The sequence below is a fragment of the Hetaerina americana genome, unplaced genomic scaffold, assembly GCF_022747635.1.
Source record: "Hetaerina americana unplaced genomic scaffold, ioHetAmer1.1.p SCAF_6, whole genome shotgun sequence".
In the NCBI taxonomy this organism is placed as follows: domain Eukaryota; kingdom Metazoa; phylum Arthropoda; class Insecta; order Odonata; family Calopterygidae; genus Hetaerina; species Hetaerina americana.
The window spans coordinates 81,385,823-81,407,617 of NW_027287205.1; the positions used below are offsets into that span (position 1 = coordinate 81,385,823).

Below are 21,795 nucleotides of genomic sequence, written 5' to 3' on the forward strand. Positions count from 1 at the left end.
ATTGTTCCGCCAGGAATCGCTGCCCTTTTATCCTTTGTTCTGTTTTTAGTTTCAGTGTCGACCGCGTCTACCAAAATAAAACAAAAACAATTAGCAAGTTTTTTATGCAAGTAAATCATTTGATCAATAGTTTTACTATACAATGAGATTCGCAAGTTTTCCCTCTCCAAAAATGGGAAAGAAATAATAATATCTGCCTCTATGCTACATAGTAGAGGGAATAAATCAAATTTTTATAATAATATTGCAAAGATAAGGAGCACTAGTAGTAGTAATTGCTAGCTGATGGAGGAAATATAAAAATAGATCGTAAAACCATATTTATTTGTTGCCAAAATATACATGAAATTCATGTGATCGTTGTGTTTGAATTACAATTATGACAGCCATTCATAATGTTTACGAAATTTTGAGCTAAGAGAGCCATTACTAGATGTCGCTTCGTGCGTGTGAGTGGTGTCTTAAGTAATGCTTGTGTTTCAATATAAGTTTTGCGTTTACAGAATGAATTAATACATACATAGCGTTTGGAACAATGTTAAACTAAATTTTCTAAACTTAGTGTAAATGTAGTGCCATTAATTTGATGATACACGGCTCACTTGGATGGTTCTCGTGTATTGTCCCAGTAGCGTAAATGATCTCGTGGGCGTCGTAAACATTGCAAATACCATGTGTTAAAGTATATTGCCTTCACAACATGGCAACGGAAATCCTAAAATCGTTCGAAATTCTTCTAGAAGAATTGGAGCGAGCAAAGGACACTTTAAAAGGCGTAGACGAAAATATAAAACGTTTAATTGGCAGAGATCCTAATGAAGGACCTGCAAGGTAAGTATTGTTTAGATATCTGTCTTGTTCTCAATCTTCATATTTTATTTAGACATGGGAATGCCTTGGAAATTACTTAGTTGTATAAAGAATTCCTATGAACTCTGCATATGTATAAAATTATTTTAACTAATTGAATTTAATAATACTGCCTTAGGCCACCGGTTCCCCGAGTTGGACCGGGTCAACCGGAGGAGTTCAGAGGCCGACCCCCGGTTCGGTAAGTAATGATTGCTGATGATTCAACTCATTGTAAGTCAAAAGATCGAATAACTTACCTCGACTTTTTTCACTAGGCGCTGGGCGGCCGGCGAAGAGCATGGCAATGGGGAACAACCTACTCCTAGAAGACCTAGGGAAGGATTTTACAATAGGTGATTAAAAATTGCTGTTGATATTCTCCCCATTTATTGTTGATATCAATTTATTCTGAAGCTAAGGAACTATCCATGATGTGACGAACCATGTGGGATATTTCCTTAGGAGGCAATGCAAGTAAGTGGCGTCTAATATGGTTTTGAGTGTGAGCATTTTCATTGGTCATTTTGAACTTTGTGAATTGTTTCAATGACTTCAATTAGAGGAGTTTATATTCATAGAAAATTTTCGTACACAGTTGTACGCTTTTCATATTTCTTTCTTTTATGTAGTGTTTTAGTTTCTTCACACACACATAAATGAAATGTATTGTGGCTTTGTACTCACGCGCTCAGTCCCCGATTATTGATGACTCAAGACATTTAGTGGGGTTTCTTTGTGTTTTGTCGCACTTATTAACTGCATTAACATTAAAATAACAATGGATATCTGAAATGACGGGGAGCAAACATCTGGGCGGGCGCGTAATAGGATATACACAGACGTGCTCTAGATTATAAGCAAAATAATATTATATTCAAGTCCAGGGAGTCAATCACCGCTATAATACCGCTCATACTTCTCCAAAAAAGAGTTTTCCAAACAAAGGTAATTATGGAGGGAAACCATTCGCAAAGCAAATCGGCTACTTTCTTGAGTTCAGGATAAACATTTGTGTCAATTGTCCAAAACATCATTAAAACCACAGATGGTTCACTGGGTGCAATTGGAAACCACCGAGTGTACTCATTGCCATTTGTTCAAATTTGGAATGCTGCATGAGAAACTTTCTGGAATTCCACTTTGTAATAACCAATTTATTGTAGCAATTAATTTTAATGAAGCAGTATACTTCATATAAATATAAAAGCTTGCATTTGTAAACATAACCTGGGGAAATATGATAAAAGGCAGCTGTCATCTCCGAGAGGCATACATGAAATACAATGCACTTTCAAAAAATGTATTGCAAAATAAAATCTTTTGAATAGCATTGTTCTAATGATAATTGTAACACTGGTGAATTTAGCAGACTACAGGTTCCTTGAAGCTTGATGTTTCCTCCACCATACTCAGCTTGAGTTGGAACAGGATTCCTTTGTTTTACTTGCTACCTGTTATTAAAACAATGAATCTAAAATTTGGTATCTACACTATAACAATGGCCAAAATTTCACTTTCCCCGTGTACCAACACTGTTGGTCCAATCAATAGCTTTTGCAATATATGAAAGGATAACCAAGAAAAATATGAGTATAAATTAAGAAGTAATAATTCAAGTGAGTGGAAATACAGGCATTTGTAAAATGGTTTTGCAAAAGAATTGTATTTGTATACTAAGTTATTGATATTCTGTGTATGCGAGAATCATTTACATGTAACTGGAACAGAATTCACTTTGAATTAAATGGTACACATAAGTAATAATTAAATTAATTCATTTTTGTGCTAAGAACTGACTAGCAAATGAATTATAAAATGCATTCTTACAATATGATATCATGGTATTTCTTGCCAACTGTGGGTCTATCTAAAGGCAATTGTACTTAAATTAAAGAGACAAGATTGTGAAAATCAATTTTAAATTTTGTCTTTTCACTTCTCTTTGGGCTTGAAGAAACTCAACTTTTTTTATATTTTCTTGTTACACTCCTTTTGATAATTGACAATTCCTTGACCTTTATTTGCAGTTTTTGAAAAGTATGTCAAACTCTGTGTTCAGTTTGACGTCGTCATTGCTTAGTGCTAGTAGGGAATGTGATACTGCCCAAGTTTAATTCTGGTAAAAATGAGTAGTCATGGATTCAGATCCACTCGTGGAGCTAATTCTTTTTTCACATTTTATGGGTCTATTTTCTAATTCTTGTCTTCTTTACTTCATCCTCCCTATAATATTTTAGAAATTATAGTGACTAATTACTGTTTATATTACACAACTTTTTATTCAGCACAGGTTTTCAGGATGCATATTGGAAAATTTACAAGCTTTCATAATTCATCAGGAGCATGAAAGGGGGATAAGTAAGTTGTCTGCAAGTGAAGGTAGCTGTTTGATTTCAATTATCTGTTTCCCTCTGTCCTTTCAAGGCAAAGTTTTCCCGATGAATCAGGGCGTATGGCGGTAGACCAGGACAGTGGAGATGAAGAGGACCTTACTGCAAGAGTAAGATACTAAATTTTTACTGTTTCAATAATGGCATGTTCCTCTTTGCATAATTTTCTCATGATGTGTGTGCTTCCATTTAACCCTTCAGCCAGCTGTACCGTCTCGAGTAATTGCAACCCCTAGAGACACCAAGTCACGCCAGGAAGTGCTTGCTGCGCAAAGTGCCGATAGTCAAAGCAAGGCAAGGTTAGTGGCTACAGATTTATCAAAACAGCATTAACTAGAGGTTATGGATAGCAATGAGAATTAAATTTATTTTCAGGAGTAAAGATGTTGCCTCTGATATCTTTTGTATTGTTTAATATTTGGAAGGGTGGAATTAGACGAACTGGTGATGCACCATTAATTCATTCTTAAAAAAATATATTATCTTCTGATCTCCCTGAAACAAGAGAAAGTTGTTTCATTTTTTTGACAAGGACAATTTTGTAAATAGGATAATGTTTTGAAGTTCTCTTGCTTTATATTTGACTCTTCTATCGAGATAGATTGGGATTCTGGCTGAGTTTGAATGAATTATTGATATTATGCATAATCTTAAAGTTGCATTATGGCTTACAGAGGTGAAAAACAGGAAATTATTCCATTTACCATACAATAAAACAGACTGAAAAAAATCCTTGCTCTTAGAACTTCTTTTTGTAATTGTTAAATAGGAGTGGAAACAAGGAAAATGATAAAGTAAATTACCATGAAATTGATTGAGGAATTTTCCTTCTGTAGGAATTCAAACTCATGGGCACGTGAGCAAAATGATGTTATTAATATTTATTGCCTCTGATGATGGTCATTTTTCTTGGATGAAACAAACAATGTTTAAATCAGGAACCAATAAATGATCAAGCACTGCTTATTGTTGGTGACACGTCTGAAGTGTGAGGTCAGTAGACAAGGATATTGGCCTTTTTTTCAACTTCAATATTAGCCTTGCCATCCAGAGGTATTTCAAATGTTTTTTTGAAGGAATACAATATATGTAAATATCCAAACTTGAAAATATGCATACCCGATCCGCCATCCACCTCTCCGGGAGTTTAATTCTGTTTCACTGCCCCCGTTTGTCAATCACTTGTGGGTTACCAACCACAGTACTTATCAAAAAAGTAGTCTGTGTGCTTGATGGGAGATTGATTTATAATATTGTATGCTTTAATAATCATGCATATTACATTAATAGTTAGTAAATTTCATCTCATTCTATTGGTTTATTTTTGAGGTACTTGCTGTTTTTTTAGGTACATTAAAAAACTGTTACATTTTCCAAGGTACTTTTAATCTATGAATAATCTATCATTGAATTTTCTTATTTTGAAATGGAAATATAATAATGCCCCAGGCTAAAAATATATATATATATATGGTGTTGTCATCCATGGTTATTTTTCTACAGAAATCGCAGAATGTTTGGTGCACTTCTTGGCACACTGCAAAAATTTCAGCAAGAGGAGACACGTATGAGAGACAAAGTAAGAGCTAGCTTTAAATGTTTGTTCATAGATGCACAATTTTTTTCTGTACATGATTCTTATCCGAAGACTGGTTGGTTTTCATTACTTTTTTCTTGAATATTAATAAATGCATTGTTACTTTAAATTATAGTATTTATATATCTGGTGGGATAAAGTTATATTCACAATTTATGTAAATTTTAGCAGCCTCCTTTAATAAATAATTAATTCTGTCCTGTCACATCTCCTGTAATCGACAGCTGTTAGTTGTATTTCTCAGTAGGGTACGTCCGTTGCTTAAGTCAGTTAATCCATAGTGCAGGATTAGTTATCCTCACAAATCACCGCATTAAACGTTAAAGGCTGTTGTTTGAACTATTAATTTATGTAGTATTCCACAAAAATATTTGGTGGCAAATGTCTCTGCAAAAGAAGTTTTCCCTTTTGATGTCATATGTGTTGAGAACATTAAAGCTCACCTCATTGTAAGGTCAAGGTCCTCCACTATGTCACATCTGTAATAGGTGGAATGCCCCCAGATGTGGGAATATCTCAAAGACGTTTCCAGCATGAGAGCAATGACATTCACTAAGACGAGGAAAACATTTCCTTCGCCGTACCTAGCAGTTATGAAAATGTCCATCAGTAGAAGCTTCCTTATCATACTAACTGCATTGGGCTTTGAAGAAGAGCAATGGTTAATGAAATGAAAATAACCATATAAAATGAAAGAAAAAATATAACATTTTTGATGTAACAGTATACAAATAAGTGTATAAATTAAAAAATTGAATCATTATGAGAAAAAGATTTTAAAAAATTTTATGATGGTACAAAGAAAATAAATTGTAAACATTACTATTATTAGAATTATTCAGATTTTTATTTACATTTATATCCATCCATCATCATGCACTGGCAGTTAATGGAAAATTCATCAGCGTTACTACCAGTAACTTAGGCATCTAAAAGGGTTAGTCATCATCTGTAAACATATATTGAAAGAAATGCGGAAAGAGAATAATATACTAAGCTGATTTCATGGTCTTCACCTTCTTTGGAGTCAGATCACCTTGAAAAACCAACTGTTTTGTCCACAGTTATGTGTTAATGCATAAACTTGATAGAGTTAGGTCAGAAAAGTGCCAAAACCGCCTCCAAGGCAACCACACAATTAAGTTTATTCTCCCTTGAGAGCAAATGAGGCACCCATCTTGCCAAGATTTTATTAATGCCCATTTTATCGTGCAAAATTGAAAACACTGTGCCTTGTGATAAACCTGCGACCTTTGCTGTTACGTAAGCTTTGATTGGTCGATCACTCAGAACCATGTCGTGTGTTTGTTCAATGATTTCAAATTAAGTGACTTCCGCTAGAAGTCCCAAGTAATATTCATTTATGAGTGTACGTACACATTTGAACTCATTAAACCCAATTGTGAACAGTTTTGAACACAGGAGCAGATGTGCCATGAACTTAATCCAAGTTGACTTTGAAATCTTTTGTTGTTAAAACTTTGAAATAGAAGTTTTTAATCACCTCATAAAACTCATCTTTTTTTCATTTTTCTAAACAAGCAAAAGTCTATTTGCTTCAATGAAAATGAAACCACATGATGGGTATAGCTGAAACATTGACAGAAGTTAACTGAGAGATGAGGCTTACTAAAAGAAATCTTTTTTGATACTATGAGTGCTATCTCTTGGTTTTTCTAAGGACTAATTGTATGTCCTACCTATAATTATAGATATTCTACTGGTTAAGGCAGTCTTTGTATGGTTTTAAGTATAGATTACAATATGATTCTAATTTATAAAATAAATATTTTGAAGAGAACAAGCTTATTGATCAATTAAAATGTTAGACTGTCTATGCTAATACAATAAAGGGGGCTATTGGAGTATTTGTAAAGTAGCCCTCAAATCACATATCGGTGTTTGAGGATGCAGACTGCCACCAACACTTAAAAACCATGTTGTGGTTGCTTGTCATAACAGCATCAAGGAAATTTTCAACATTAATCTAATGTAAATCATGTTAATCAGAAATTACCTTGCTTTGGAAACCTGATCTCAATAACATACTTGTTTTCTTCCAATCCATCCAATTACATTCTTCTGGGAAATATTTTTGATCTTGAGCATGTTTCAATGTATGCAGTGTCCAAAATAATCCTAATTTTATCAGGCACTTATATTAAAATGTTGAGAAATGTACGTATCTCCATGTACATGGCTCACAGTGTTTGATAGTTGAAATGTTTGCAAAACCCATCTTCCACTGTAACTTGAAACGTGTCGTATGTTTGGCAGTTATTGCCATATTTTTTTAATGATTCTAATTGCCCCTAGAGTTCACTAGTTCATTAAGTGTACAAATAGTAAATGAGTGCATAGTGCGGTAAATATATCATCAAACACCCCCTTTCTTGTTAATTATGTACAATGAGTTTGTGCGTGCTTTCATTTGTAATCAGCCAATTCTCTCTTGTAGGAAGAGAAGAGGGCAAAAGTGGAGAAGAAATTGGAGGAGGCAGCAAGGAGGGAGAGGGAGGAGCTGAGGAGGGAGCGGCAGGAGCTCTTTTTGGACAGGAAACGCAAGCAGGCTGAAATCAGGAAAATTGAATTGAAAATTTTGCGAATTAAGGAGGTTGGTTTACTCTCTGTCATAGAGCACTGGTGCCAAAATGGTTTGAAGGGTCTATCCATGAGTTGCAATTACCACGTAAACTCTGTGTGCTTAAGTGGAATAGTAATGCAGGTGAATAATGGAAAAATAAACAAATTATGGTATTGTAGAGATGAACTAATATAATTTCTATTGCAATGAAACATTTTTAAGTGTAAAAATGAAAATTAGCACATCTTAAATGTGTCATAAAAATACTGGTTAAAGCGAATGATATTTTCACTCAGAAATATTTGCATTGCAATGCACATTTAGCAGATGATTCCATCAAAAGTTACTGTCGTAGCTTCTCCCACAGTTTCTTGAATTAATATAATTTCCGTTTGTATAGTTGATTTTTTATTTTAGAATTATATTGGCCACATTATGAATCTTTTTCTCTATGGACACATTTTTACATAACTTGAAGAATTAAGCTCATGCTACCCTAGGAGAAAAAATAACACTAGCTGCCACCTGGTTAGTTACTTATTATCACTCAAATTTCTGGTATATATGTATTCCTTTTTAATTCAGTTAGTTTTGTTTTATTTAAATAAGTAAAAGTCATTGTAAATTTTATTCTGTAATTTTTATTAAATGTGATATTTTTCTTTATTTTGACATCTCAAAAAAATTGGCAGTCTTGATTAAGTAAGTTAAGGCACTTATTTGAATTTATCTCTCTCATAACTTGAAGAATTAAGCTCATGCTACCCTAGGAGAAAAAATAACACTAGCTGCCACCTGGATAGTTACTTATTATCACTCAAATTTCTGGTTTATATGTATTCCTTTTTAATTCAGTTAGTTTTGTTTTATTTAAATAAGTAAAAGTCATTGTAAATTTTATTCTGTAATTTTTATTAAATGTGATGTTTTTCTTTATTTTGACATCTCAAAAAAATTGGCAGTCTTGATTAAGTAAGTTAAGGCACTTATTTGAATTTATCCATGCACCATGTACTATTTAATGTTAAGGCTTCCACGATGTCTTTCTGATGAAGGTTTCATGTTGCTTCTGGGAATTAGGTCGAAGTGATCTTCCTAACATTTCGGCCGCCATATTATGCTGAAATTATTATGATTATTCATTATTTCAACCACTTCTCCCTCGAGTCTCTGGAAATTGCATTTTTTCCTAGTCAGTATTTTCGTTTGGTCAAGTTCAATTGTGTGCCCTGTGCCAATGCACATTCAGCGATTGCCGATGGTCAGAAATGTTTCTTTTCTGTTGCCCTTAGGTGCTCCTTAATTCTGCATCTAATGGACGTTCCTGTTTGACCGGTGTAGGATTCTTCACGTGTGCATTTTATCTAATACACTCCTTCGTACATGAGGGCAGGGAAATGGCTCAGGGATGATGGCGCTGATTTTTCTCGGAGAAATGACACCTGATCTCAGCGCTGAAGAAAAATGAATACCAGGAACAAATGGTCAAAAAAAGAACCTACAAGAAAGAAATGGAGCTGATGAATGACAGGATTCCGACAAGGAAACAGAGTGAGGAGAAGCCTGGAAAGGAAAAACTGACTGCATATGCTACCATTCCGTACATTGCTGGAACGCCTGAAAAGAAAAGTAAGCTCCTACAGAAGCATAATATAGTAATTAGGTTCTTCACAACAAGAAAAATCAGTGACATCATCCCTAAACCCAAGGACCTGATCCCTGATCTCATGTACGAAGTATATGAGATCAAGTTTACATGTGAAGAATCCTTTATTGGTTAAACAGGAACATGTTGACGCAGATCCATTAGATGCAGAATTAAGGAGTACCAAAGGGCCACAGAAAGGAAACAGTTCTGATTCTTGGCGATTGCCGAAGATGTGTGGACAGAACCAGGACACACAATTGAGTTTGACCAAACAGAAGTGGTGGCTTGAGGAAAATGCTATTTCAACAGACTCAAGAGAAGTGGTAAAAATAATGACAAAATCCTAAAAGTTTGAACTGTGAAGATGGCTACACCCTGACTTTGATGTGGAAAAGGATATCTCCCACTTACCACCATGAAACAGCCAATCAGAGCACTCCGAGTCAGTCAGTGTTGCCCATATATGTCGCAGCCAAGTTGCAACACAGATCACTTTGACCTGAAGATGCCTCTAGGACTGGAGGCGAAACTGTTGTCCAACAAGCCAACCTATGCGATGGCGATTCCTGCATATAAAGTAGCATGGAACCTTAATAATGGATTGCAAATTCAGCTGTCATTTTTGGTTTTTTCATAAGTCTTTGTTAACTAATGTTAACAATACCATGTTGAATGATGACATTAAAAATTGATGTTTTGCTATTAGATCATCAGTATCTAGTTCTATGTAATCATGGCCGGTTTGGCAGATGATTCATAAAGCCTTGATTATAGACCTAATTGATGAATTATGCTTCATGTATTTGAATTCAGCTAATTTTCAGGATTAAGTTCACTTTCATTAGGTGGTGATTCTTATTCCAATTATTGCTCTGTGTCATATCTTTCTAGCAAGATGAATGGGAAGCCAAGCACAGGTACCTCCTGAACTTCATCCAAACAAGGACAAAGCCTCACATTTTCTACTTGCCCAAGATTCCATGCGCTCGTTCGGAAGAGAGATTACTTGCAAGTCAGAAGGCAGTTGCTCGTAAGTCTGATTGCAAATCGATATCAACTCTGTTTACCTACATTGCATGTAGGAATGTAGGTAATTCTGTGAAGCTTGAAAAAATACTCAAAAACATTAGGGCAAGTTTTAATATTGTATATATACGAGGGTCATCCGGAAAGTAGTACCCGTTCGTGAAATAAAGACACAAAAGTAAATATTAACAAACATAAAAAATTTTATTTGAAAGAGGATACTTTAAACTACTTCTCAACATAATCTCCAAGCAAATTAAGGCATTTGTCATAACGTGTGACAAGTTTCTGTATTCCTGCTGCATAGTCCTTCGCCGCCAGCTCATTGAGATACGCGAGGGACCCATCTTGCACAAATTTTTGCATAATGCAGATGGTGTTTAACAATTTCATGAACAATTGTTCGAGAAACATTGGGAAAATGCTCACAGATGTCATCAATTGTGACGCGCCGATCGTTCCTCACGAATTCGTCAACTGAGCTCACCAGTTGGTCTGTAATGACAGACGGTCTCCCCGAACGCTCATCGTCGTGTGTGTTCCCCCTCCCCATGTTGAAGTTGCGACACCACCGCCGAACAGACGACTCGTCCATTACATTGTCTCCATACACCTCCTTTAATTGGCGATGAATATCACATGGGCGAACGTTTCTTGCATTGAGGAATTTAATCACTGCCCTCACTTCACAACTGGCGGCGTTCTCAATTTTTTTAAACATTGTAAACAATCACAGAAACAACACAGGCAATGCTAGCATCACGCAACTTGGCTCAGAGAAGGCAGACAAGCCACTGAAGCTATCTGACCTCGTCCAGCGGCTACTCGCGTCGTCAGCACTTCATGCGGCACGAACGGGTACTACTTTCCGGATGACCCTCGTATTATTTCCTTTCTGAAGCCCCCAGCCTTATATGAATGAGGTTTCCCTGAAATCACAGCTATGGTAAACTCCTGTAGAGAAGTTGAAATAGTCACTTGGTTTTCATTCCAAGTGAAATTTCATTTGGTAAATTTTTTGAATTATTTGCATATTACCTTCTCTTTCCAAGTCCAAGTTTTTATAAAATATTGATGGCTATTCAAAAAATGTGATATTCATAAATACATAATGGTTATAAAGTATAAATACAGTAAACTCTCGATGTTGTTGGTGTGCTAATGGATGCATGATGGATCGGAAGCAATCAAAATATGCGGTTAACTGAAGTGCACAGAAAATATGGTTGTGGTTTAAAGTGGATATGTATATATAGAGAGAGACTCCTTTTTCATTTTCTGTTATTAATTCTTTTCTTTTTTAGTTGTGGAAAGTACACATTTTTCCCGTCTGTTGTATGACAGTGGGATTATAATTTTACAAGAGTACAAGTACTATCTCATCAAGTGAATAGCAGATTGTATTTTCCTCAGAAAGCCTAACCAATCACGCAGTCAGGAAAACAAATGATTTGCTGAAGATAAATGTTGATAAAGGATCACTGGTGTATGGATTCAAATTCTTCGTGTGATTTAGCAATTCAAATATTGCGGTGTGGATAGTTAATGACTTATTTGTTGCATATAAAAAATAATATATTTGCTCTCACCTTAAAGCAGAATGAAATAGGATTCCCTTGTTAATGAATGCAAGGGAAACAATTGATGTGCAAGTATGAATGTAATGGCTATGCTAATTGAGCCTCTGCATTTCTTTGCGACTAATTCTTTTATATGCAGCACTTGTCTAATTTAATTTTTCCTTTCTAACTAAAATGTCCCGACTCCTTCCCTTATCCCATCTATTTTCACAGCTTGAATATTACTTTTAAGATGTTCACTCAAAGCCTCAACTCTCTGCCCCATAAGTCAGTATGCTCTCTACTATTGTTTGCAGCATTCTATTCTACATCATGGCCTCAAATATAATCCTTCCCTATAAAACCCTGTTTGCTATTGTAATATGTTAATCAAACATGAAGTACATAGTATTGTACAATGTCTACCTTTTAGGTTTTTAAGTAATGGAACCTTAATACTTCCACTGCCTTGGTTGTTCCCTGAGGCAGATCAATAGCTTTTCCTTCTCCCATGTATTCGCTTTTCTTTATGTTCAGTCCTCCTTTGAATGCATTTAATAACTTTATTGTAAACTTAATATCCTTTCAGCTCTGAGCAATCAATATCTGGTTATTTATAAACGTGTAGAGAATATATTGCTCCATGCTTAAGGGGACCCTCATACCTTCACAGTATCAATTCCTCTGTTTCAAAACAATTTTGAACAAGGAGTGGGAAAAGGTGGGGGCATGCCACCCTGAAGTTAGGATGACAAAGAAGCTCTCTGCTTTGATCCAAACATTTATAGAACTTAGAGAGACAAGGTTAAATATGTAAAATGGACGTATATATGTGAACAATGTTTAAGTGAATGTGTATTGTTAGAGGTTAAGCAAAGGTTTGTTTATGCGCATTCGTTTCATGCGTGCATGTTCTCCACAAAAAATTTAACTATTTATTGACATGAAGTATTTAAGCTGCTCGGATTATCATCCATTTCCTTAAGGACCTCATGCATCAATACTTTGTTGAGTTTAGCATATGTTTTGAAAATTATATTTATTAATGTATCCATTGAAAAGCATATTATTTTAAAAGGTGATCACACTGCTAAACAGCCTCAATTATAATTCATCTCATTAAACAGTCATTATTTGTTTGACCTGTCTCTGGCTTCCATTTACAGGTTTCAATGTACTTCTGTTTCTGAGGCTCCTTACAGTTTTCATCTTGAGATTTTCTTAAACCACAGCCACCCATTACTTTCTTGGTTTGTCTCCTCTTCTTAAATTATTCCCTAATTATTTCTATTATTACCATTATCTAACCTTTGTTTTGTCATCTCGTTGAATGACTGGACCTAATTAGGATTTTTACTCATCATCTTTTGGTGTGTGCCAATCAAATTTCCCAGTGAGGACTGCACTCTGTCTCCTTCCTTTCCTTGACAGGCATGATAGAGAAGAAGCGTGAGGATGTGCATGCTGAACTTGGGGCCATAGAAAAGCGGGCGCAGTGGAGGCAAGGACTAGTCGATGCCGGTGAGGATGGCCAAAGAGGGTGGGGTGGCATGCCCGGGGGGATAGGAACACGGGGAGGTATGCTGCGCCGAGGTCGCAGAAGGATGAGGCCCTCGATGGGAGCGAGGCTGCAGGCGATGGAGGCAAAGGAAGAGGGTGAAGTGGAGGAGGAGGATGACTGGGATCACTCCATGGATCAAGACTTTGAGGGCATGGATGAAGACGATGACGACATCCTTGGCACCATCCCATCCGGTCAGTTGCCCAGTGATGCAGTGATCCCCTAATCAATGAAATAAGCCCTTTTGTCATTGACCTATTCAAATCGCAAATGATGTCCTTGCAATCGGGCCTGCCATGAAATGCCTGTCTGCCATACCTTTCATAACTTTTTAAATTACAATGTGTGCTGATGTATAAGCTGACCCTAGTTTTACTCATAATTATACAGTGCTGCTAATTTAATTCCAGGGCATTAATTATAATTATAACTTGTGAATTTTTGTTAAATTTATGCTTTACAGTGATATGGATTATTATTAGAGGTAACTTACCGAATAAGGTAGGGATCTGCATGGATGGAAGATTGCAATGGACACAAGGATTGGAAGGGAAAGAGTATCATATTAGCTGTAGAGAAAATCATGAATGAGGGTATGGAGCTGATTACTATCAAGGAAAAATGGAATTATATAAAAAAAAGGATATCGAAAGCCGCAAAAGAAACTATAGGAAAAGGGCAAGGAAACCATGGATTATGGATTAGATGATTATAAAGATAGATGAGAGAAGGAAATGGAAGAAATTAAATACAAAATAAGGTAGAAGGAACTACAAAGAATTAAGTAGTAAATTAGGGTTGGTAATATTAATAGAGCAAAAGAAGCATGGTGGAAAATGCAGTTTGATGATATGACAAGTGTTCAGAGGAAGGGGGAATAGGTGCGCTATGCAAGGAGGTTAAAACACTATTGGGAAGTAAAAAGGAAAACCTATGCTAACAGTTAGAGATAAATCAGGTTAAAATTAGTTGACACAGGAAAGATTGAAGAGAGATGGAGGGAATAATTAGTAGAGATGTCTGGTAAAGAACTTAGGCCAGCAAGCGTAGATATATTGAAAGAGCAGGCATACTCGATGACGAGATAGAAAGGGCATTAAGGAAAATGAAGTCAGAGAAGACCGTGAGGGTGGACAACATTCCTGCAGAACTACTTGAAGGTATAGGAAAATATGGGAGGAAGAGTCTTTATGGACCAATTAGTGGCATTTTTGGAGAGGAATTTAGGTGGAAGACTTAGTTAGATCAGTGTTAGCGCATATTCCAAAAAAAGGTAAAGGCTGTATCATGTGTGGACTACAGGACTATAAGTTTGATTTTTCATGCAGCTAAAGTGGTTCTCAGGATCATCAACAAGAGGTAGGAAGCAGGGCAAATAATTACGTAGGGGTTAATCAGTTAGGGTTGAAGAAGGAGAGATACCTGCATGATGCTATTGCAGTTATGAGATTAGTAATCCTGGGGATTATAGAATACAGTCAAGATGTGCTTGCCTGTTTCGTAGGATTCCATAAAGGCATTTTGTAGAGGGAATTGGGCAAAGCTAATGAATATGTTGCAGGAATTAGGAGTAGATCAGAGGGATAGGAGGCTAATCCACAACCTTTACGTGTCTCAGGCTGCTCAGGTGTGAGTGGGGAGTCCAGATGGGCAGTGTTAGGAGGAGGTGTAAGGCAGGATTGCCCATTATCACCGGTGCTGTTCAATGTATGTGTGGAGGAAATGATTGAAGAAGTATGGGAAGAACTATGTCTTCTATAGTCCTCACTGCCTTTTCTATTTTTGGATTTGGAATTGTGTATCATTGATCTGGCAACATTTGCCAACCAAATTCCTCCCTCTGGAATGTAAAAAATTAGTTCATGAAAACTATTCATTCCACGTTTTCCTAAACCCTTAGTTATTTCCATGGGAGTATTATCTCCCCTAATGCCTTATTTGATTCCCTTGACACCCATTCTATCTCACCTTCTAGTATACCTGGACCTAAGCTACCCTCATCTGTGTCATATTCTCTTTCTATGTCTAAGCTTGCTGCTGTAATTTCTTTGGCCTAAGACTTTTATTCTGCCAGGTCTGCAATTTTATACCAATTATTTCTGCAAATGGAGTCAAATCAGTTCCAACATCAAGTATTTGAGGGATGAGGGCAGGGTCATGACCAAGATTAGTAGATCGGCCTTGCGACTTAAAGTGTTGACCAAAATGAATTGTAGCATGGTATGGCATTAGTTCAGTATTACTTTACTGTATGGTTGTATTTATCCTTCCTCTGCGGTATAATAGGGATTTCATGTCCAGTGTGAGTGACTGAGTTTTTCACAGATTGTGCACAGTTCATCAGTTAAAACCTGTAGTTGATGACAGTTTTGATGAAAACATGTTTTCCTTCTACTTGGTATAGTTGCATCAACTGTCATCAGGCCAGGAGCTGGTGATGTGACTTCGGCGAACTTTGAACTGCCCATTCAAAAGCAGCCAGCACAAGAAGTGGAGGAAGAGGTAGAGCCTCGGGAAAGCACCTTAGATCTACCAGAACAAGTTTCTCTGCCAGAAGAATTGTCAACTGCCGGGAAGAGTCTGAACGTGACACCAGAGGCTGACGATGTCATACCAATGGAAGTGAAGGAGGAGCCTCAGGGTAGGTGATTTATCATGTGATCAGGTGCAAAGAAATAAATATGCAGATGTCTTGAAGGACTTCATGGTTACACATCTACATCTACCAAATACCCTGGAAGCCACCACAAGAGCGTGTGGCGGGGGGTGTTTGGTCACCATCTGCAAAAGGGAACAAACTCACTTGCAAAATCAACACATATGTGCATGCAAACCTACATCCACAATGGCGTGTACATTCATGCAAAAATATTTTCATGCTACGTGCATGCAAATACGTATGCTATCATGTAACAAATAATTGCACCTTAGGATACAGTAAGAACCTGATGATGTCGATCTTCGACGAAACCCGGGTCGTACAATAAAGCTCTTCTGTGGGATAACATAGTGTATTTCATTTTGATACAGTAAGAAATTTATCCAATAATGTGGAAGCTGGAATTTGAAAAGTAAGAAGGCGAAATTCCACTACCACATGGACATGCAGCATGCAAAGGTCTCCTTCCCAAGGACATGGTTACGGAATGTGACGCAATGCTTCAGGTAGCGGGAGGGTCTCCCTACCGTTGGGGTAGAGGGATGGAAGGGGAATCTTAAAAACAGACTTAGCAGAGCAAGCAATACTGTAAAGAGCCCTACATTATTTAATGGCATTCTAATCTTGTCATGCGGAAAGAAAGGGTTTTGACAGCAAAACAAATAGGGTTAGTGAAAGTGCATACAATTGAGTAGAATTAATTATTCCCTAGATGCTGAGGGTGGCAAGTAGAATTTTTGCCATCTATAACCCTACAGTTGTTATCCTATCCCCTATACATATAATAAGCTCCCTCCTCAGTTGATGTTTGCATAGCATTGTGAAATATCATGTGCAAATTTAAAAATTCCATTAATGGCCTTTGGTCTGTTCCAGTTAATATAATTCATTCAATTATATATACTTCACTTCATATCACTTAGCAATGTGCCATTGGCCTTAGTCACCTTAGAGCAAAGAGCTTATATTAGGTTCAAGATTCAATCAAATGCCTTACTTATTGATTCTGTTAAAAGACTCTTAGTACTCTCTGCAATTTATCCTTCATGACCCCTTAGAGCTGTTCGAACCTCTCCTATGTTCCTTTGCAGATCTAGATCCCCTGCCATACACCCTGCCCTCATCTGAAATGTCAATTGATTCACTCTCCTTTCATATCTCCGCCTCACTCTTTTGGTGTGACTTTATACATCCTTCCTATGGACATACCATCACTCTCCAGCATGTACAATGAATTATGATTTTGTGATGTGAACAACCATTAAACTTCTATCATGATCTACTCTCCCTTTGTGGAGATGTTTGGCTTGCAACTTTCACATCAGCTGTAAAAATAAATTACTAACGCTATCTTTGGTATTATGTCCTGGTAGAATTTTAGCAATCTTAAGCATAGTCTATTAAAATTTGTGTCCAAGCTGCTATGTGCAGAACAGAAAGATTTCAGTCTTGAGGTTGCACAGGACCTGCTGGACACACTGAACCTGAGGTTCTGGGCACTGTGATAACTGCAGATGAGTCATGGGTGGGTGGGTGTGACCCAGAAACAAGAGCGCAGTTATCACAATGGAAGTATCTGGAGCCCATACGGCTGTAAAAAATGCGACAGGTGCAAAGTAGAAGCAAGGTAAATCCTTGAAATTGTACATCACTAACATACACCGGAAGAAAAACAGTGACAAAGAGAGTACTAACAGCAAGTTTTCCGTCGACTCCATGTTGCGGTTTGGTGCAAAAGACAAGACCTTTGGACTGATAGAAACTGGCAGTTGCATCATGACAATGCTCCAGCTCATTGCGATCTAGATTTTATGGCAAAACAGTTGTTCACCAGCATCTATACTCTCTAGACATGACTCCTTTTACTTCTTCGACTTCTGTTAGTTTCCAAAATTGAGGATGCAATTCAGGAGATCTGGTTATGAGAGTGGGGTAGAGATAATGCAAATGGTGCAGTGGAGATGAACGTCATTCCAAAAGAAGCCTTTCAGAAGTGCTATTGGTGGTTGAATGATTGGTGGGCAAATGGTGTGTGAAGGTGCAAAGGGGCCTTGGGGTTACTTTGAAGGGGATTAAGGTCCCTCCCAATTTCATCATAGGGAAGTTGGCACATTCAATCAAACTGCAGTACTTAATAGAGGGTGGCATTTGACGAGGGTAGAGCTCCCTTCATAATGACATCATGTGAAATCCTTGCATCAGGGTAGGGAAGAGTAACCTGATGTCTTTGCGCTATACCGTCTATGGATTCCCCTCTTTAAGACATAGCCCCCGTGAAAGCACAGAGATTGGGTGATGTTGAGGGTCTGCGAAGTCACCGAGGAATTGAACTTGGTCACTGAAGTAGCCAAATGCTCTATCCATTGGAATACCATTTCCCCCAATTCATCATTTTAAAGTGTGTTTTTATGAAGCATTTTTCACATTGTCATCCAGCATTCGCACAAAAGAGCTTGTCTCTGCATTCATTCCATAGCATCAGGAAAAACGTATTTCCCATTTGTATGAGTAAGAGAAGCAATGGAGAAAGAAGAATACTAATATTTCACAGAAATAATGTAAAAAGAAGTTTTAGAACTTGTTGTCTCAGGTGTAACTTAGTGGAATTTGCATAACATATTGAAATGTAATGAAATAATTGACTTTGTAATTCCACACACTTTTTAAAGTGTGTGGAATTACAAAGTCAATTATTTCATTACATTTCAAGTTTTAGAACATTTTTCTTTTATTTTAAATTGTTACCACTCTCTCTCACTTCTCTCTGGACTAATATTTCTGGAATTACCATTGCCATTGATAAGTTGACATGACTATAGGTTCCACATCCTGTGCCTGATTTTTCTGGTTACTTGGTTCTATGTAATTTTTAGCCAAAATCAAGGTTATTGTATCTTATTAAATTTCTTTGCTGAGCCATGTTCCATGCACTATCATTTTTCACCCTCAACATGCAACTATCGATGTTATTACGTATCATTTTCAATATTATTACACATGTGTACCTTATAAGGGTGAGTGGATATATCATTCATGAAAAATACATCAATTGGCAATTAGAATAAGAGTAATTTCCTAGATCTGTGCATGACAAGCTCAAAGTTATTAACTAGTGACCAAGATAACCTATGACCTTTTGGGTAATTTTTTAATGAATTTGAATGTTTTGAAAAATATTTCTCATAAATAACCCAAAGTCTTGCCTCGTATAGTCGAACCAATATAAATAAATGAAAGGACTAACTTTGTAGTTCCACTTTCATTTATTTATGATGAATCGGTTCCATAAAGTTACGCCAGAAACCATCAATTATCGAACAAATATATTCATATTGCTTTTTTTTGTCATTCTAGATGGTGTAGAGGTTGAAAAGATGTCAGAAGACCATGTTGAAGAGGAAGATGAAGTGAAAGTTGAACAAATGAAAGATGTTCAGCCTCCGGAAGAGGAATTACAGCCAGGATATGAGTGATGTGTGATCCGCAGCCTATTTTAGGAGTCGTGTCTTTCATCTTTACTACAAATAGTGTGTATTTCCCATGTGCTCACTTTTGGATTGCCTTTGTGAATAGCTGAGGTACGCCGTTCAAAGATACTATGCTAAAACTCTTCTGTAGTTCTTTGACTTAAGCCTTCACATAATTTGAGAGCTTGGGAATGGATTGGCACATGTTAATGAGGTTGAATTGAAGAAATTTGTAACTTTATAATGAATACACATCGGGTAATGCAAATAACACATTGGACCTGAACTGAAATTTTTGCAAATGGATACCATACTCATTTTCAGCTTCTGATTGATAGCAAATTGTTTTATGAGGTGAGTTTTGCATACTTTCAGTGGAGTGATTATCAAGCACGTGACTTTAATGGTTGAGTTAAAGGAAATTATAGGAGTTTGGTGGAATTGAGCTTCAGAAAGAGTAGTTACTTCTTATCATAAAATGCTGATTTTTTTTAAAATGAGCTACATGTTTAAAATTACTTTTGGCATTGAGTGTACTGTGTTTTAGAGGCAACATCAAAATAACATCATCCTTTCAAAAAGACATTTATGTTAACATTGTACATTATTATACTAGTATTTGTCTTATACTTTTTAGTGTTCCTCTCATTTATTTTAATGATGTAAATTCACACAGTTGCATCTTTTACTACAATAATTCCCTTTTATTAAAAAATCATTCTCATTTCCTATACCCAGAATTTATTTTCTCTTACCTCATTAAAATAATTTGTAACTCTCATTCATGTTGAGGTATCTTCTTTTGCCGGTTTAATTTTTCCTGGGAAACTTAGGCCATATAATTTTCAATGGTAACCCATTTACAGTTAAATTTGTTTTCAACTATCACATGTCCATGCAACTATCGAATTTGAATAAATGAATGCCCAAGAATGACTATAGATTTGACTGAAGACTTAAAATGTCATCTTTGGAATGGGATGCAGGATTATTAATCCCTTTTTTTTAACCATGGGGATAGGCAATGTGTGGTGGCTAACATACAGGCTCCCCACCGAGAGGGCCCGGGTCCAAATCCTGCTGACAACAAATATTTTTTAGTGGTATCCCGATCCCTACTTAGGTGCTTTGTGGAGCAATGTGAATGAGAATTGACGTCTGTCGAATAGGATGTTGAACGGCGGACCCCTTGGCACCTTTTGACAAGAGTAGGGTAATGCCAAAGCTGGGTTTCTCTCCGTCCTTCCTTTCCCATCCATCCTTAATGGCACATATAGCCTTAGCTGTCGGTCTCCTCTCATAAAAACTGCCACTACTTATTTACCATTTTGCAAGTTTTTAAAATGGCATCGTGTAGTCATATTTACTTTTAAAATGTGAAAGTGTATGGATATCAGCTTTTACTTTCACTCACAATTTGCATTAAATTGCTAAGATTTTTCTCATCTGGCTAATTTTAATATAGTTTCCTTAAGTCCTTGCATCATGAAATTAATCCTAGTACTAAGACCAAAATGATAAAGCAGAAGGTTGGTTTGATGGGAGAGGGTTGAATTCACCCAGTGCCCAGTCCAACTGCATGATCAAGGTAGGGGGCCAGTTCCTTTCTCTATGACAGTTGTGGTTTCCTAGGAGGAAATGGAACCCAAAAAATCACTTCGCTTGGGTGATCAGAGGTGTCCACCAGAATTGAACCCAGGTCCTCCAGTTAGTATATCAGTGCTTTAACAACTGGACTGTCACATCCCTGATTCGATCAGACTTATTGGATAGAATCAACTTATGAAAAAAGTGGCAGCCTGGACACTTAGTCTAGACCGTAGGGTGGGTGATGATGTTCCATTTAAACCGCTGCAGAATATAAAAATTTTGATGAACAATGTGGGAGTGAGATTTGTCATGGAGAAGGCTTATGCTCTTGCTCAGCATTCCTCATCTCCAAATCTGAATCATCCTAGTGGGTTGTTTACTTCTCTTACAATACCTATCAGTGTTATTTGTGGTCCCAAGAGCCATTAAGTTGACCAAAAGTAACTTCTTTCGATCTCAAAACACAGTGGCTGTGATTTGGCCGGCAGACAGCTAGTTTGGTTTGGGCAAAGAGGAATGCTGCCCCTCATGTGATTGCTGTTTGGTGTCAGGTATGAAGTAGAACATGACTAGGTTTCATCACCCATTGCAAGCTACAGTGATGTCCAATATTTCCACCAGGACATGGCAGTATGGTGGTAAGTATGGACATGTAAAAACTCCCCCAAGAGGGTTCAAAACTGCATAAACCAAAATGGCAATTATGTTGATAAATAAAAAAATCTTCAAGTTTTAAAATGATTTCACGATTGTTATTTTCTATATATATAAAAACTAGAGACCTTCCTTTTGGGAGACCCTTGTAGAACATTGAATATAAATGTGTGAAATACAGGCTATGCGTGCACTTAATAAATATGCA

At 36.8% G+C, this 21,795-nt stretch overlaps 1 protein-coding gene across 2 annotated transcripts; it reads left to right on the plus strand.

Annotated features, from left to right (window-relative positions):
- The first annotated feature begins 168 nt into the window (after positions 1–168).
- On the plus strand, positions 169–20,485 carry Pnn (desmosome associated protein-like protein pinnin). 2 transcript variants are annotated; one of them, XM_071594077.1, is made up of 11 exons: positions 169–831; positions 989–1,051; positions 1,128–1,205; positions 3,277–3,352; positions 3,444–3,541; positions 4,746–4,821; positions 7,298–7,453; positions 9,963–10,101; positions 13,088–13,411; positions 15,622–15,858; positions 19,231–20,485. In XM_071594077.1, exons 1-11 carry the CDS (start codon positions 701–703, stop codon positions 19,347–19,349), a joined length of 1,497 nt encoding a protein of 498 aa, XP_071450178.1. In that variant the 5' UTR covers positions 169–700; the 3' UTR covers positions 19,350–20,485. The 2 variants fall into 2 exon arrangements, with proteins under 2 accessions (XP_071450178.1, XP_071450179.1); XM_071594078.1 differs by lacking the exons at positions 169–831; positions 989–1,051; positions 1,128–1,205 and adding an exon at positions 1,246–1,326.
- Positions 20,486–21,795: the final 1,310 nt, after the last annotated feature.